This window comes from Anoplopoma fimbria, chromosome 5 (genome assembly GCF_027596085.1).
Source record: "Anoplopoma fimbria isolate UVic2021 breed Golden Eagle Sablefish chromosome 5, Afim_UVic_2022, whole genome shotgun sequence".
NCBI lineage: Eukaryota > Metazoa > Chordata > Actinopteri > Perciformes > Anoplopomatidae > Anoplopoma > Anoplopoma fimbria.
The window spans coordinates 15,339,575-15,359,536 of record NC_072453.1 but is presented as its reverse complement, the minus strand read 5'-3'; the positions used below and the strand labels follow the sequence as shown (position 1 = coordinate 15,359,536).

Below are 19,962 nucleotides of genomic sequence, written 5' to 3'. Positions count from 1 at the left end.
ACGTAACATCATTGTAGGGAAGGTGGACAGACAGCTGAGCAACTGGCTGGTTGGAAGATGAAGTCATGTGGGGAGTAGAAAGAAAAGGAGAAGAGATAGAAACAAAGAGGATATACTATATGCATGATGGGAATTTGTTTATTTTCTTGTCTCATTTAAGTATTACAACCGACATTTTAGTGTCTTTCTCAAGGCATTTTGGGAACAGGGGTAGCTGCTACCATTTGGTTTAATTACAATGAAAAGCAGGTACATCATTTTCCGGTGTACTTGTTGCATTAAACATCCAATTGAACTCTAAATATCACTCCTGAGCTTTTCAGAGGAGCAGCGCAAGCATGTTTGAAGTGCATATAAGATAAGATAAGATAAGATAAGATAAGATAAGATAAGATAAGATAATCCTTTATTAGTCCCGCAGCGGGGAAATTTGCAGGCTTACAGCAGCATAGAGTTAAAGTGCACACAAGAGACATAGTAAAGAAAGACAAGATAAAAATAAAAAAATGAAAAAAAAATAATAATAAACAATAACTGAAATATAATATTTACAGACAGAAAAAAACTATTTTAACTATTATTGCACAGTGTTTTTATTGTCATGTGGTCTGCTGGGAGCAGAGCTGGTTGTGCAGCCTGACAGCAGCAGGAAGGACATAACCTCTTTTCAGATGTTAAGAAACAACCTTGTGCGTGTGTGCATCATTGTTTTGTGGACCTTGTGATGTGAGGAAACCTTTTCTTCTTCCTGTACATCTTAACCCACTTCAGCATTGTGTGTGCATGTGTGGCTAAATTGGAGAACGGAGTGGAGAATGAGAAACAGGGTGCTATGAGGAGGGAGAAAGGACAGCAAAGGAAATAAAAGGAAAAGTAAGAAGGAAAGGGCAACCACTGGGATCAACCTTAGACGTGCTTCTGCCGACCCAAAAACTGCTGTGGATAAGGAACAATGTGGGAAAAGAGCAGCGAGGAAGAGAAAAGAGTGGAGCCATAGACCACAGGGGAATAATGAGAACTTTTCCTTCCCAGAATCAAACAGATACAGAAGCTCTGCTTCTCCTGTCATTAATTACAAAGAGACAACAATACTGCATTCTAGGCAATAAAAAGTTGCCTAGAATGCAGTACAATCAAACCCTACAAATAAACAAAACATTTTCTATTCCCACAGCCACACTTTAATTTAAAGCTCACCTTTCAGCACGGCGTGGCTGTTGGGGCCCGGGGGCAAAGGGTAGGGCAGAGCAGAGCGGGCCCCGAGAGCTGCTGTGGCCTCTAGTAGGGCTCCGGTCAGCAGGGAACACACCGACGTCCTCTGACCACAAGCACGATAAAACCTAAAATAAATAAGATGAAATGGAAACGAGAAATAAATAACACAGTAAAGTTTATCTGTGATTCTGATCTGAACATATACTGTCATACCCAATGTTACAGCTGATTGTCTTTTATCTACAACTAGAATTAAAGTTCCTTTAATATTCTACAGAAAGATTAACACTGACTTTTGTGGTTTGAGAAATTCATATATTATTATATTTGTCCTGTTGCCAATTATCAAATTCATAAAAGAAATCTTAATCTTCATCATTGGTGCAGTCTAGTAAAAAATACATGCAACAACTTTAGCCATCTGATTAATTGACCACATAGATTAAAGTCTCAAGTCAGGCTGCAACTAATGTTTTTTATAGTCAATTAACCTGATATCTATTTTCTCATTTAATCAATTAATTGGTTAGTAATGTGTAAGAAAATAATGACAAATGCCCATCACAATTTTCTGAAATTGCTTGGTTTGTTAACTTTATTCCCTTTCTGTCAATAAATTCCCCTAAATCCTACAGTGTGTTCTTTTGATTTATCTTAATGTTACAAACAAAATGACAGCATCTACAGGACGCCAATCTTTTCATTACATTATTAACCAAAACTTAGTGAACATTCAGAAAACTATATTAGACAAAAAAAATGTACAAACCTAGGAGGATGAGAGGGATGACAACACCGGGACCAGCGAGACTCCCTGAGATCCACCGGGCCAGGGCAGGACAGAAGGAGCTGTTTGGCCGGATGAATCAGGTTGAGCTCCTCTCTGTCCGGCACATAGTTGTTAACCTGTGAAGGGAATCATTGACAAATGGGTCACTTACTTACTCTCTAGAAACGGAAGATATTAATTTATTGTCCACAGTTTCAGTAAAACCAGCTAATACTGTATAAAGCGGTGAAGGGCGGTTCTGCTTTATCAACCTCAGATCGTGTACGTCAACAGAATAACTCCGACGAAATAGTGATTCAAAAGCTTTCCGGCAAAATTCACCTCATCTGTTTGTGTTTTTCACCTTTCAGACTGTTATGCAACATCTGAATCAGTGCTCATGGTCATCAGCTCCTCCGCTGTGGTCATTACAGGAAGCAATTTCCTCTCGGCAGAACAGAAATCAAGGCGTGAAAAGAAATAATTAATAGAGAGGAATACCGCTGAGGCACATAACAGATAGAAAAGAAAGTAAAAAGGTGGGAAGGATCTAGACCAGAAAGCACCAGAGTGAGACAGACTAATATGTAGGCAGGTATATATAGAGGGAGAATAATGGGGAGATGCAGAAAAAGAAGTTTGGAGGTAAGAAAGAAAGAATAGACGAACATTTTGACCTTAAAGAAATGCTGCCTCCTCCTTGAGTTCACTCTCTTCTCAGAACAAAATCCATTTGACATAAAAGGAAACGCGTATCCAAAAGGATTGACTTGCACTTTGTCCTTGATCGAACCTGCAGACGAGCTCTTTTGGCACAAATTTCAGAGAAAAGCCATTACGGCAACATTTTGTGGCACTTTAAGTGGGCACTTATGCCTTCAGCAAGGGGTGGATGTTACAAAACTGGATAAAATCGATACTGTTGACAAAGTGGCGGGATGAACGCAATAAAGGTTTAATGAGAAAAATGATACCAGAGCCAAAATATAGCTTGGGCATAACTTTCAATAAGCACTGCTTCATACGAGTGCCAAGCAGAAGGTAGGTGAAGGACGCCGCCCCCCAGGATCATGGTGTACATTCTCAGAATTAAATTCACTCTTTAAAATATGTCCTGTTTGTATTAAGCACTGGCAGCAGCGTGGCATAACATGCACACGCATATGCACACACACACACACACACACACTCGGTACATGGCCCCACTGTCTCAGTGGGGATGGGTTTCCTGCATGGGGTGTAGGCCTTGCTGTTGTCAGATCAGGGCCATCCCGAGGGAAAGGAGACATACCAGCCTGCACGTTTAGAGAGTGAGAGCCAGCAAGAGGGAACCAACACAAACACAAACACACACACACACACACACACATACACACACACACACACACACACACATACATACACACACACTCCTTCTCTCTCTGTAACAAGCCAATTATGTGAGATGTACTGTATTGACCTGCATTCTAGCAACAAGCCTAGAACTCAAAGCTGAAACTTTAAAAAAAAAACTTTATGAATTTAAATAAACTGTGATCAAACACATTTAGCGTCTCTGATTTCCCTCTTTGTCAATTTTCAATCAGCATCTAGAGACTGTGTATGTCCACTGAACAGACATACAGTCTGCTACATTAACAGTGTATTTTTCCACGTGTAATACAGACTTTAGAGCAAAAGGCAGACTTGGCCTGTACTCACGCCTCTGTTATTTACCCTGCATTTAGATGGTTCAGGTTCTCAGCTAATAAAGGCTGTTTTCCCGTTACTATAAACAAGTAAAACCCAAAAGACTTAAGGGTAGATTAGTTTCTGTAATCTTACATTGCCTAAATATTTCAGTACTGAGTATGAAAGCGACATAAAATATCAATGGAAATTACTAAGTGACTGTAAACAGCCTTTAAAAACAGCTAATATGGACTTTGTATTCGTGTTTCCAAAACACTACTCCACTTAACCTGAGCCAAAAATTACAATATATCTTATTAGTGTCCTAAGTAACGTCTGTCTCTCTCAAAGCTGTCATGGTTAATGCCTGCAGTTTTGACAGTTAAACACTTTAATGGCAGCTATAGAGGACCACTGTCTAGATCAAGGTTCAATAGAGCCCAAAAAAATGTAATAAGATAATTACACTGAATCATAATGATTATTCCCTGAGATAGCATTGCCATTGGAAATCCGGTTGCTTGATACAGAACATATTATCCTCCTTGTAGACTGAACAAGCTTAGAAGTAGTGGAGAGAAAGAAGTAGAATCACAGCAATTTCTGAAATCTTGATATCTCTTACTGATGTTGATCGTAAAGTTTGGTTACCGGGTGATTTCAGCTCACTTAACATGAGTCATCATAAGTAAGAAGGTTTGTATCCCACTTGGAAACAATGCAGCCAAAAAGTTCATACTTAAAAACTGGAAATCTGAAAACTCCCCAGTGAAGAACCACTGGATCAGTGAACTGGTATCCTATAGAACTCAGGGGGAAAAACACAACTTTGAGAGTATCTGAGCCCCTTTTCTTGATATTCTACCAGTGTTAGACCCTAATGATTTAATTATCTACATACTTAGGTTTATTATTTCTGTATTTAATGATTTTTATATCTGTTTATTATTTAACAAATATTCCTATATTTCTACCTTTTAATATGGCCATACGATTTTGAACAACGTAAAAAGTGGAGATTTTCATATGTTATGTCTTTATTAATGAATGCAATGATGAAAAAGGAAATGTGCTGATACTTCTTGTGATAAATGAAATTATCATTAAACTGCAGTTGACATTTTGTACTGGTTTAAAATATTTTAAAATATGATTTATTGTGACCACTAATAACAAAGTAAGGAACTTTTCCCTTTGGATTTTTATTACTGTGTCAACAAAAGCATGAACACCTTTAAGAAACAAATAAACAATTTATCATTTACCTAATAGCTCTTTCAGGCAGAAAAACACCACCCATTTAGTGTATCTGGTGTAAACTGGGCTACATTAGTGTATTTACAGACAAATTAAACTACTAAAATTCCTTTACTAAACGGGGCAAGTTTCATTTTATGTTTATCTAAAAAATGTACTTACTTTACCCTGTTAAAGTCAGTTACCTGTCCTGGGATACCTTCTCTTTCTTGACAAGAAAACATTTTCTCCGGACATTCTTTTCTCTGACTTTAAATGCTAAATCTACTTTAACACAGGGACCAAGAGTAAGTAAGATATGACTAATGAAGCAGAAAAAGCTGTTTGTAAGTGTGTGTGTGTGTGTGTGTCTAAGTGTGTAAGACAGCCTGACTTCAAAGGACACTGGAGGGAATGTGGTGCTGCTTTTGATGGACACAAAGCAGCTGTCTTCACACTCACCACACACAAACAAGCAGTCTCATCTTCAAACTCCACAAAAACACACAGACACACAGACCGACTTCCTTTCAAAATCACAGTAGCATGTGTATACATGCACATAAACAAATCTGGTAAAAGTTATCTTCACATTACAAAGAGCGAGATGTTTCAGACCGTTTATGAATAACAAGTTTCTCTTCTCAGGTTTCACAGATGTCCCAAGACAAGTGAATCCATAAATAACAAGCACAGAGTGGAAATGTACACTGAATTAAGATGAGAGGCACAAGGGAGAGAGTCAAGGTGTGAAGGAGTTAGTGGGGGAGTGAGCAAGCTATTAACTGGTTTTAACATCCATTATGGGGAAATAATTTAATAAATCAACCAAATTGTCCATTTTTACTAATGCTTTTTTCATCTCAGTATAAAAAAATAGACATTTTTAATGTAGGTAAGCAGGCAAAAGGACAAAGAGCACTGTTTTGTTTAATGTGGCCACAGTCTCATCAGGCATGGAGCCAATAATTACATTTCAGCTCAATTACATAAGTAAAGGTCGTCCAACACCAATATATCCATTGTGATGCTCTTCCTAGTAACTTACAGTAATACTAATCTTAACATTTAGCCAGTGAGCAGAACTATAGCTATACGAGTGAACTGACACTCATACAGCTCTGTTTCTCATATTCCACTCTGTGTTTGTGTGTGTGTGTGTGTGTGTGTGTTTGTGTGTGTGTGTACAGGAAATGCCAGTGGATTAAGCTCAATGAAGGTAACTTATAAATGCTAGAGGCAGCTGCACTGATGGAGCTCCACTTACAATAAGTAAGGGTAACTTCCAAAATATCACTCCTCTTTCTAAATGACGTACCATAAAGTTCGAAAAAAGTTCAAAGTCTGTTATGCAAATCATTCTTGTAACAACAATTATTGTGTTAAAGTGGTGCATAGAAATTGTAATTGTAATGAAAAGCACATATTGCCCATATTGCAAATACAGTAAAGTGTACATGCAATAAAGATTTATTTTTTTTGCAAACTATTGTAACTCTAAACAGATTTTTCTTACTTTTTATAATTCTTCCTTTTAATTTGACGGAGAATTTGTTTGTACAGTTTAGGCACAGTAAAATGGCATCGTGCTATTTTGAAGCTTGTTGAGCCTGAAAAGCTCAGAGTTTGTGTTTCTCAAGGATGGGGATCGAACCTGTGATATTGGATCCAAAGGACATTCATAAATTTAAAAACAATAATTTAAAGACACACAATACCAAAATACATACAACCTTCGACTTTTATATAACTGACAGTCAATCCACGCAATTTACAGTTATGGATGAGTTTGCCACAAAGTCCCATTAGCGCCCTGTGAGGTAATTCCTCTGCCCGGCAACAGCCATTCTGGGAAAGGATTAGCAGGGGGCACTGCGGGGCACCACACAGATCTACTGAACTTTGAGCTGGAATGCACACACGCACACACACACACACACACACACACACGCATGCTAAAATCCAGACATGCAATCACACTCTGACTCATGCCCGTGCCGTTATGTATATCATACCAGACACATACAGTATGAATGAGCGTGCAGTACGCTGGAAAGGCCGATGCCGTCTCCCTGAAATCCAGCCACCCACACCTCGACCTCTGTACTTTGATGTCCCCCGGCCCGGCGCACACGCTCACATACTCCCCGGCTGACATCGTCTCTCAGCCACATGCACGCTCCTCTTCAACCATCTGAACATTGTCCAGTACTCCAAGGCAAATATCCCCCAATACAATGCAGCCCAGCTGTCTGTGAAATGCTGCAATCTAGTGTGAGTGCCTGTCTGTGCAGTTCAATTTTTCTCCCACTATTGCACATGCATGCACACAGAAAAACACACACAAGGACACAAACCTTAATTTGGTTAAAATATCAGGCAATAACACACTCGAGAACTCACATGGGATTAGGCAAATCACTGCATTAGTACCCTGCCATCCCCCTCATACTCTCCCACGAAGCTGACATTCAAGGAATAGAAATACATCATTTAGACTGAATTCTACATTTAGAAGCATCATGGAGGGTCGAGGTTAGCAGAGGTCAGCCGAGGTCAGCGGGGGGTCAGTGTTAAAAGAACTCTGTTATTCTGGTCTGTGGACTCAGAGCTGAGGTCAACGTACGGGACGTCAGCCGTAACCCTTTCTTCACTGCGCAAGTTGCCAACGATCAGTGTATTTTGGTTATTGTCGGTGTTAAAAAAGTTAATTTATTATACTTGGGTACATTTTCTTAGTCAGAAGGTACAATATTCAAGTGGTTTGGCTTGAACAAAACTCTTAGAAATGTACCTCATTCCATGACCCTGACCCATGAAGCTAAAATCACCTGAAGACTGATGCAACAGAATATATAAAACAGGGTTCTGAGCAACATGAAAAAGCAGGATGTGGCATCATTTCCTCATGAAATCTCACTCTCACTTTCTTAATAGTAAATAATAGCAGCCAAAGATTTATGGTCATATTTCTTAAGAGCAAGGCCACATGGAGGTGAGGTATGTTTTCTTTTAAAAGTAAAAGCAATTCATAAATCCTCTTCAAATAACATCCAACAGCAAACAAACTAAATAAGGCCGCCATAGGGATTAAACTATGTAACTTGAAAAACCTGTCAAGCTTTTAACGTGTCAGAACAGAGTCACACAATGTTGCTTATCTTTTTTCATGTATCTTTTATTTAAACTTGTGTGACTTACTATTACTCCACGATACATCTTTACATTAAAAATGTTTGCTGCTATTTAATGCTCTGAATTTCAAATGTAGCACCTTTAACAAAACGTAAAGTGACTAGTATGTTTTAAAAGTTTCAAGCCAGTTTTGATGATAATCGGGATAATATCGTGAATCACGATTGTTTTTTGCCAGGAGAATCGTGGGATCAAATTTTCATATTGTCCGTACCATTTACTCTACTCTATTTTACTTTTGAATCACCTTTTTGCTTTATTGAAATGTTCACAGAATTGAGAAACATTAAAAATAAGGGAGAAAAGGTGACAAGACAGACCTTGTAAACAATATTCTTTTTTTATCTAATAATTCAGCCTTAGAAAGCAAAAACTAGGCTAATAATTAAAATAAATCAATTGTGTAATCTTAACGTTGCAATGTCACAAAACAACGTGTCTGCCTGGCGTAAAATGATTTTGGCAGAGCAATATGTTCTCAATAAAACTCCACTCTGAACCTCTCCACTGCTTCATTCTTGAAGTACTGTAAATCACTGAAAGATTAAGGTCTGAGCCCCAATATTCCTAAAATCCTTCATGGACTGTGGGTTTGCTTTAATGTAGTGAAAATGAAGCCGACAAACCGGTCTGAGGGGAATTTAAGAAAACGTGCATCCTGCCCACCCAACGCGACGAGAGCGTTCAAATCGACTGCACCTCGTCTTTTTGGAAACTCGCTGAGGAGCCAGGTATGTTCAGCAGCTCTGGTATCTCAGCACGCAGACACTCAAACCCCACCCGTCCAGGACGACCGAAATCAGGAGCCGTAAACCAAGCACACCCGAACACGCCGAGCAGAAATCCCACCTCTCAGCTCGAAACATGTGAAATGTTTTAAGAGCATATGTGTTTTTTGGTTTCTACACACTGCACAGCACTCTTTTATCGTAATAACTCTTAATCCTGGTTTGCATCACCAAGAAAACAGACAACCTCACTGCACTGTCCCGGTCCGCTCTGACCTTTTCTGCCTTTTCTGTCTCCACAAGGTAATGTTTGCTTTGCTGCAGCCGGAGCCTGGACTGTCTCACCGCTGACTGAGTGCTGCGCTAATTTGTGCGTGTATGTTCATAGGCAATAAAGTTGTAAGTAGTTATATGTACATAGATACAGATTCTATATGTATACATGTATGTTTTTTTATGTGTGTACTAGCACAGGCTGTGTATACATACGAATTAATCGTATGCTCTGTATATCTAGATGCTTCTGAACATACGTAGTTCTGAATGTATGTGAACATATGTGTGTAGGTGGTCCAAACACTTGAGTCAGTGTTGCTTAGACGAGAGGAGTCTAATGTCTGAGTATCTGCTTTGAATAAAACAGAAGAGGGCATAAGCATAAAACACACACTGACACACTTGAACGACTCTCCCTTATGAAAACACATTAAGAAGATCATTATCCAACTAAAATGTAAGTTTTTAATGAGAAATTTGAAATCAACCTAATGAGAAAATATGCTAGGCTTGGCAATGCATTTACACAAACAACAATAACACAACCAAAGCACATTTTGAGATGAACACGAACCGTACACACAAACTCTAGAAGCAAACCTCCTATCCATGCATGACCTAATACTCAATGCATCGTCTTGGTCCCAAGGCTTTGAAACATTGCCTTTGTAGGAGTGTCAGCATTGTGTGCCACATTAAAAAGATGGAACTGGAGACAAGAGGTGTTTGCAGTTCATCAGCACGCACAGTGAGTACTGAACTAACAGCTAAGTCCACTCAAATGGACACGGAAGGAATGACTGAATGTAGGCTAAGAAAACATGAAAAAAAGAATTGGGTTTACTTCAACTGATGAGGTATGAACATGATATGAAAACAGGATGTTTGATGTTTTTGATGTTTTACAGAGCCTTGAGAGAAAGCCCCTAATGTGTGACTCATACCTTATGTCAGGTCCTCTGTGGCTCACTTGGTGGAGTGTGATGCTGACATTTTTAGGGGTTAGACTCATGCAGTACTGCACTGTACATATAATGTGGGTGATGTAAGTGTGTGAGTGTTTAGGAACCCCCAAAAGTGTTTAGGAGAGGCTTTTCCCTATATTCCCAATAGCTGAAGGATACTTGCTTTGGCCATTACATGAAAAAATTGGGATGAATTAGCATTAGCATTTCAATAAAGGGTATATATATATATATATATATATATATATATATATATATATATATATATATATATATATATATATATATATATAGTTTAATGAAATCTTAAGTAAAGAGGTAAAAAATGAAACACCAAAGAATGGTTTACATTTTGTACTACCTTGTCATTTGCAAGTGCCTTCATCATTTCAAGTGTTGATTGTAGAAAGAAATGTTATGTAAGTGCGTTATGTAAATATATATATATATATATATATATATATATATATATATATATATATATATATATATATATATATATATATATATATATATATATATATATATATATATATATATATATATATATATATATATATATATATATACATATATATATATATATATATATATATATATATATATATATATATATATATATATATATATGTATATATATATATATATATATATATATATATATATATGTGTATATATATATATATATATATTGTATATATATATATATGTGTGTGTATTTAACACATATTAAAATCAAATCTGATCTGATTTGACTTATTCATCTTAGCTCATACCAATTATGACCTGCTGACCTTGAGCCCCAGTTATGTAATCAGGTTGAAGACTACCATACAGCATTTGACTAACTGGATCTAAAAAAAAAAAAAAAAAAGTAAATGCACTTGTTTCAAGAACATTTTGGCCTGTCAGGAAACATACATTTAATCCAGCTACTTCCTAGGATTATGCCTTTAGGATAAGGATCCTCAAACTACTCTGCTAAAAGTGTTTGAGATGGAGAGGAAGATGAAGGAAACAAGGGGGACAAGATTTTAGAAAGGTTTGTCTAAACAGGAAGGCACGTTTAACGCAGAGCAGGAGAAGAATGAAGAAGAGAGCAAAAGATGGAGGAGAGGAGGAGGTGAAAACTAGAGGATGAGAGAGAGGAGGAGGAAGGAGGATATGACAAAGAACAGTGCAGCAGGACAGACAAAAAGGAGGTGAAGAGAGAAAAACTGAGGGGAGCACAGCAGAGAAAAAGGGAGAGGGAGGCCAAGGGTGACTTGAATCATAATCCCCCGTTGAATTTCACAAGGAGCTGTTTCACTAAAGATCCAAGAGCTGGGCCCACCTCCAGAGCACCGCCTCACACCTTTAACACGCGTCGGCATTATTGTGTGTGTGTGTGTGTGTGTGTGTGTGTGTGTGTGTGTGTGTGTGTGTGTGTGTGTGTGTGTGTGTGTGTGTGCGTGTGTGCGTGCGCGCGTGTGTGTGTCATACAGAAGTCGAGAGCAGTTGGAAAACTCAAAGAAGTAGACTGCCTGCATTTTAGTCAAAATTTAAATGCAGATTTTTTAACCTTGAACACAAACAAATACATTGTTTTAACTGAGATAAGCAGCATTACAAAGATGAGAACAAGTAAAACAAGCATGCAGATTATTAGCCGGTGGATGTATTTGCAGGCCATCAACCTCCTTTTAGAGTCAGCGAGGAAAAGAGCGGAGAACAAGCAGAAAGTGAGACAGAAAAGTCACATTTACGGGAAAGGACGAACTAATCGAATTTGTACAGAGTGAACGGCGAGCAGAAAGGGAATGACAAGATGCACTTTGTCACACTTGTGAAATGACAGGGCACCTTTTCAGCAGATACTGTTACCGTGTGCTTTATGGAACACTTTGAGGAGATGACATGTTAATATTAGATATATGTTACGAATCGTTAGTATTATATTGTTTGAACAAAAAGAGTCACAGCGGATGATGACTTAAGTGCAGTAAAAGGAAACGCGTGGCCTTATTCAGTCTTGGTTTTAGCGTATGTTCATAGTTTTGGTAATCAGTTATAATAACATTTTGCTCACCAGCTGCAACACAGCAATTTAGAAGATGAGGACAATAAACAGAGCTCGATTAAGTAAAGCCATGTGAGTCTAGGTTTGGTTTCTAATGCTTTATTATAAAAGGTTAAACTTAAAAGTATGCAAAAATAATTTAAAATTTCAAATCACACAAACAAATGACAGATCTACATCCAGTTCATGCAGGAATATTTACCCATATTACACTAAAAATAAAGACTGTTGTTGTTCTTGCAGCTATTGCACATACTATATATATACTATATGCCAACACAACGGAGAAATCAAAGAAAATAGGAGGTCATGTACATAGTCTAGCTGAAGCACTACTGACCTTATTTTGGGGTAAAACTAAGAGAGAAAGAGTCGAAGCCTGAACTGGTTGGTTAAAGCCCTTTTATCATAAATAATAAAACTGATGGAAATGAGACAAGATGTGATTTAAGCTCTAAGAGAGAAAGGCAGGTTTCAGAAGGACAAAGAAACAGAATGGAGAAGCCAGCAGCCCGGCAGAGGAAGTAAAACGGGAGAAGAAATATGACAAGAGGAGCTGGAGACGGAGTCTGGGACGGGATAAAACAAAAATCGGGGTCATCTTGAGGGCCAAAACAACCTGGAACCCATTACCCAGAGCACCCAGTGGGACCCGTCCACTCCTCCACTCCCCCACTTACAGTTCTCATGATGTCATACTACAGCGAGGCGCAACACTCTCCTACATAACACGGCACGCAGTCCTGGTCAGACAGCCAGAGATAAGCCTGATGAATGTTTTTCAGTTCATAAAGTTATAGAGATAAAACATAATCCCGGTTCTATGCAGACAATTACAGTCGGAAAGATTTTTTAAAGAAGTTGTTGCATGAATGTTTTTCGCCTAAATGTTCTGGAGATTTTTTAAAAAACAAAAGATGGCATCAGTTAGTACTACGGTACTACCTTAAACTGTGTCATGTTATATTACATATTAATGCTACTAATTGTAATACTCCACAATCTTTTAACTGACTGCTGTTTTAAACATGGCTTTACCTCGACCTAGCTTCTACAAGTAATGCTCCGTTTTCAAAATCGTGCTTTCAGTTTTCCTCCCTAAGATCTGGGTCTAAAAGGCCTTAGTTTGCTTTTTTTTTTTTCCATACTTTCATACACATTTTCTCAAGTTCCTGTAGCAGATATGTTCATACATTTGACAGCACTACACTATCAAATACTTTCTGTGTTCAACTTTGAACAACGCATTCATCTTTACGCATTCAAATCCTGTTGCTGAAACACTAATCAGACTAAAAATGTAAAATGAAAGTCCTAAAATCCTTTACGGCCACAAAAACCCAATGAATGAAAAGATGTTTTCCCGTCAACGTAAAGCAAGAAAAACTTGTAGTAAACAGTTTACTTACTGTGGCACAGAAACTAGCTGATATATTCAAGAGAAAGGAAGAAAAAAAAAAACACGCTTCGATCCCTCTTAGTCTGTGTACTAATAAAAATGAGAGCGGAGTCTTGGGGGGAAAGAGAGCCAGAGGAAGAGAGGGAGTGAGAGAGAGAGAGAGATCTCTACATCAGCAGAGCAAGCTTAAGGAGGAGAGATGGAGAGGAAGAGAGACAAGAGGAAGAGGAAAGGACGGAGCCTCGCAGATATCTACCTAACGCTGAGGGTACCCCCATATTAGGTTATGAGGCAACTGGCCTGTCACAACCCAGCAGCAACAACGGAGATATTATCAGTAAGCACACTCTAAACACACAGAGAGCGGGGACACTGGTAGACCAGGTTTCAATCGATCCTCCTCCACGAGCCTGTTCAATGTGTAAACAATGTCTGACAAAATTCAAATACGGCCTCTGTGTTTTGATTAGGAGCTATTACACCGAACCTGAAAATCGACCAGTTAAGCCCGTTTTTTTTTCCAAAGCCCAAGTCATTCACCTCATCCAAAAGTGACCCACTAAAGACGATCAATTCTAAGTGTGTTAAGTCCGGAAGAGCCTACTCTGCTGAGAGACAAATCAATGTTTATATCAAGAGATATTGCTCTATTAATTCTAGTAATTCAACGTGGTAATTTACGCCTCCTGGTTTAAGACAGGAAATGGCGCAAAACCTTTCCCCCAGGGAAATAAATAAACGATGAAGGACCTCAAAAAGGTATTTTATGAAGATAATACTGTGTCAATACAATCTCCTACATTTTTATGAAACTTTATTGTGTCATTATGAACTGAGCCGGATGATAAATTAAAAGTTAGGTTATGTGTGATCTTATTTACCAAGTGGACAGTTATTCATGTATTCGAATGTTTCCATTACAGGTTATTTCCTGAGTTAAGAAGTTTCACGTGACGTTTGCAAACATTTTTCTCAACTGAGAAGTTGGATGAGCTCGATGAAGGGTAATTAAAGCGCTCTGGATGAGATCACAACAGCTACTCGTGTCTACAAATCCATCGCCATGACAACACGACCAACATGACCAGCGAACTCCACCCACCGAGGAAAAAAACACCATTATAGCTGAAAGCTCTCGATAAAGCCAATAAGAACTGTAGTAACCCTTGTTGGAGCTCGTATCAACATTTATATCTCGTGCTATATTATGGTGAACATAACTATGACATTTTACACTTCCTTAATCCTTCCCTGTATGCAAATTGCCGGCTAAAACACCGAAATATAGCGCTAGTGAAGTGAAATAGGACCTTCCATGTGGTCCCGTGCTGGTTAAAGCCTAATTAAGTGTCATTGAGCCCAAATCGCCTGTAAGGTGTCATAATGGCTAAACAAGCCACGTTCCAGCCTGGCTTTCATAAGGTGACACTGTGGGCCATTAAACCGATAGAGACTGAGGCAGGGCCACTTCATCCTTGTTACACGCTTTGCTCCGGTGAGCGTTTCCATGCCAACCTCCAATTAAAGACCTGTGTTTCAGCTTTCTTTTTTCTGCACCCAAGCACTTGCAACAAACTCCATCTCATCAACACGCTCTCTGTAGACACGTCAGACACTGGTAACAGACCGTTTCCGTAACAACTATAAATCACCTCACCAGTCATATAACACGTCTCCATAGGAAGAATCTGGATTTGCCTTTTTTTTTTAGTTGGTCAATTTAAGGTAATCTCTTCCGTAATAGCGCTGAAGCCAAACACATCGGCACACACATAATAGAAACAGTCACAGGTCTGAATTATTTTTTTGTTGTTGCGATCAAAGGTAATTTCTCCTGTTAAAACAGTGTTGGCAAACACATAGACACACACATTATCACAACAGTTTCAGGTCTAAGTGAATACAGTATGCCCTATTGAATCTGCCTAATCAAGTGGAAGAATAATTAGTTTCATGCCCAGTTGACATCAAAGTGATCTTCACAACAAAGCAAACAGCTGGCCTGCCCCCCGGTCTTTGCTTTGCAGTTCTTTGATCAATACTCAGTTAATGAGATCGGCCCGAGCCAGTAATGAGAGGTCAGATTCATGCTTTATACTACACTTATTAAATTAATTGCCTTTAGAAGGCACAAAGTCCCCCGATCAATATGAATTAAGACAATGATGCAGTGTGATGTGGTGTTGTTGCGTCCACTGAACACAAACAAGTCTGCTACGTCGATCTTTCTCTTCACACCTCGGAGAGGTTTATTACAAAACAGAGCTTATTTACAACAACGCAACATTTGCATGAGAATTGCAGGGAAACCACACATGCCACGTTTATTCCGAAAGGTGTGCTGCCCTCTGGTGGATATGCATATACAGTAAGCATTGACTATCTTTTTACTTAAGTCCATTCATTATTTAGTTGATCGATAGATAAATATCATTTATCAACTGTTTTGATAATTCTTTAAATGTTAAAGTCATTTTTGAGGCATGGGATTTTATTTGTATTTTCTTTTTATGAATGTATTATCTTTGGGTTTTCAAATGTTAGTCAGACAAACAACTAACTAATCAGCAGATTAACTGATAATGAAAATAGTTGTTATTTGCAGTCATCAATTAATCTCTTTATTATTGTTTCAATCAATTTACAAATCCCTTAGTATATAAAATGTTGAAAAAATATTATAATTCAGAAAAAAAAATCCAAAAGCCTTCAATTTGCTTGTTTTGTCTGACAATATACCAAAGATATTTAATTTATTATGATAAAAACATTAAGAAATACTTACATTTTAGAAGCCAGTGACTCTTTATTATCAGTTATCAACAAACTCATTACTTCACTATTTTTTTCACCACTTTGCTGGAATAACAAGAATCACTAGTAAGACTTACAGAACGACAACAGTAAACACCCCCACACACCACAAGCATGCAGATCAAGTAGCAAGAAGTATAGCTTGTATGCCAACAATGTCAAAATGTTCATGACACATAAATCATGAGTGTGACATCAGTTGTTCACATACCAAAAATATTTAGCAATCCAAGTTCATCTGCAGCATCTTGTTCTTCAATCTCTCCACTAGATGGCACCAAAGGATGACTTTTCATGCATATTCTCATTCCCATCAGTTCTCCTATATCATCATTGCTATAGTACTTTTTATATCAAAAAGGAAAGGCAGAAACAGTTAATGTAAAGTACCTTCAACGTCATGCTTATCAATTCAGATCAAAGCTGAAGGGGTGCATGCACACTGCTGTTTTAATGTGTAGTCTATGTCGATAGAGATTCAGTGTCCTGTTCAACGACAGTCAGTAGCCAACATGCTTGCACGATTGAAAATAAATCTTGAAACCTCTTAGTTAAACTACACAGATGAGACTTTTAAGTTTAGCCCACTGTATCTCTAATTTAACAATTAAATGAATAAATACTTGCGTTATACGTTTGTCAGACACGCTGCTTTCACATTGTATTTGGTGGTGCAATTTAAAGTGGCAACACAAAAAACAGAAAATGCAATTTAAACTATTACAGTACTGCATTCTTTAAGGTTAAGAGTTGAATTTTGGCTAAATCCCCTCTAGATGACCTCTCAAATTATGAGTCAAAGCGTCAGGGAGGGGAGGTGACAGGCTATTTTTATATCGATTGTTTTATTCTTTAAGTGCAACAATAATAGCATGACCCACAACTGCTCCAAATCTCTCATTTAATCCATTTCTGGGAATATTGTTGGTGCATTTTCATCCAAATGCTCTTTTCTAAATCAAACCCGCAGGTGTAAGTGCTGCGAACGGGTTATCCTAAAATGTGATTACATCACCGGGGGAGTGCAGAAACGGTGTGAGAGATGAAACAGGCATGTAGTCAGTAGAGATGCTGTGTCACATGAGGTTGGGAGAGTTCATAAGTACAGAATGTTAATCACCATGACAGGAAGTTCAAGTATGGGAGCTTGTTTATATTTTTCATTTTGTATGTGGTCAAAGTGCATGGTGCCTATTTGGATGGAAGTCCGCATAAGGCCAGGGTAATCACCCAAAAAGTGACATATACAGGGTACGTCATTCTGATCAGGAGCGTGTCTAGACCTCATCTTGTACTGCATTCACCTCATGGGGTTTAAAATTCTCGACTGTTTGTGTTTGTGTGTCGGGTCTTGACCCGAAGTTTAACAGCGTCGGCTCTGGTTCTCCGTCGGGAAACTTTCCCAGTTTCCGGAGAAGCACAATTTTCCCACAATATCACAGAGATGCGAGAGGCCTTAGCTAACACACACACACACACACACACACACACACACACACACACACACACACACACTTTGACTCCACGAAGCAAAAACACACCCACATGCAGTTTTGACACCCTTCTGTCACCCCCACAAAAACAAACAGAGGGAATAAGTTTCAACGAAAACAAGAGACAGCAGAAACATGCGCTCCTGTGCAGCGGATTCAAGCTTTTCATTTATAAACAGCGATGGAGCTGGGATTTGAATCTCCTCATGGTTAAAGAGCAGAGAGGTCACAAGATACTGTCACTTTGAATGACAGTACTCCCTATAAAGACATGCTAGTTATTTATTGTCCTACCCTTTTCCTCTGTAGGCAGACATCTGACTAAACAGTGTGCGTCTCAACACACACGCACGCACACACACACAAACACACTAATCTCAGGCTAAGCCGCAACACCCAGCTGGGTGAGAGAGTGGCCTGCTCGGCACATTCCTTTGTAGTGGCACAACACACACAGAGAGAACATAAGAGTGATAGACAGTAGGTTAAATGAGTGTGACATACACAGAGGGTGAGCGTTTGTGTGTGTGTGTGTGTGTGTGTGTGTGTGTGTGTGTGTGTGTGTGTGTGTGTGTGTGTGTGTGTGTGTGTGTGTGTGTGTGTTTAATATTATAATTCAGAACTTATACTGCTCATTGAATCCTTTAATTTCCCTTAAGGAATCTTTTAAATAGTTAATTATTATCTTTGTTGCTTTTATTATTCATTCTCTATTTGCTTTTCGGCTGAATGACTTCCTGAATGTTTGTACTTTGAATATAAAAATTTAAAGAGATCTGGGAAAAGACATTTGCTAAGTGAAATGAATTAGATTCTGAGCTCTTTAAAAAAAATGTGGGTATTTTACCATCTCAAACCACGATCAACTGGTTTAACTGACAATAATACTTCATTACCCATCTGCCCTTGTACGAAACCACTAACTGGAGGAGAATCATGGTCGCAAGTCAGGGAAGCTTTCTCCAATGACAGTAAAAATAAAGATTCCAACTTGTCTTGTGATCTTCAAACTGATCTAGGTGCAGCCTCTCAGACGGCCAACTGGATGAAATATTTTCAATACAATCAACCTGTGTTGTGCAGTGTGTTGAGTCACCAAATAAATCTCCAGCAAACATCTTCAGTATTAAAGATGAGTTATGCTTCACTCTGGTACATTCTGTTTAACAACACTGATGCCATTTAAACTTCCTTAACTGATTCATAATGTTGACAGCAGAATTAATACAATAAGTAATACATGCCTTGTTGATTACACACACACACAAAAAAAAAAAAATTGCAGGTGTCCTGCACTAGACTGGGAAACTACTGTGTTGCTCAAGTCCCGTTCACCTTGCAAAAATGCACATGCCATCCTCAGTTCACAGTCTGGCTTCACCTAGATGTTCTTTCTTTTACCTTTGTCATCCAAACAGTTTTTCCTAAGTCTGTTACACTGTGTACACAGCAAGCGGCTGCTTAGAAAGCCTCAGAGTCTGGTTAGGGGCAGTTTGTCAAAACATGTAGAGTGTGTGCGCTTTAACAACTCAAAGAGGCAAAAATACTCATTATGTGTGGGTCTCTTATAATCCTACACATATAAAAGCTCTGTGCTCGCAGGCGTGCAGTGACTTCCAGATGTATAAAAGCCATTGTTCATTACCAATAGCTCACACAGTGATTGTAATTGTAATTTAATTAACTTCAACCTTTTTAGTAGCCCTAACCTAATTCAACACTGTGTGTGTGCACACATTAATTACCATCTCACATTGTAGGTCAGTGACTCTCAGATCCGTTCAATAGGCCTGTAACAAGGAAGGGAAAGGGAGCTTGTTGTGCATGCATACAGTATGTGTTTTTATGGCGTGCAAACGAACCAGCCTATTTACTGAGGCAATAATCAGGAAAGCCAATCTATGCAATGTCACAACAAAGTATGGAATGGATGTCTTAAAACCGGATATTCGCTGGACATTTTATCTTTAAACACTACCTCTGAAACCAGCAGTAATTGGTAACCAAGACGTGGATGTGTTTGCAGGAGTTATTACCCGAGCTCATAAATAACCGCTCTTTAAACATATTGACCCATTTTACAGGCATGGATATTTAACTAGCAAAGAGCTCTAGGGGGAAAAAAGGCATTAAACAGCACAA

General features: G+C 38.5%; 1 protein-coding gene across 3 annotated transcripts in view; it reads right to left on the bottom strand.

Moving 5' to 3' along the window:
• Positions 1-19,962, bottom strand: part of plce1 (phospholipase C, epsilon 1) — an 84,410-nt gene that overhangs the window by 42,060 nt on the left and 22,388 nt on the right. For all 3 annotated transcript variants that reach the window (XM_054598550.1, XM_054598552.1, XM_054598551.1), the window contains 2 exons: positions 1,985-2,121; positions 1,198-1,340 (listed from right to left, as the gene is read on the bottom strand). In XM_054598550.1, coding sequence (XP_054454525.1) covers positions 1,198-1,340; positions 1,985-2,121 — 280 coding nt within the window. The remainder of the gene's footprint in view (positions 1-1,197; positions 1,341-1,984; positions 2,122-19,962) is intronic.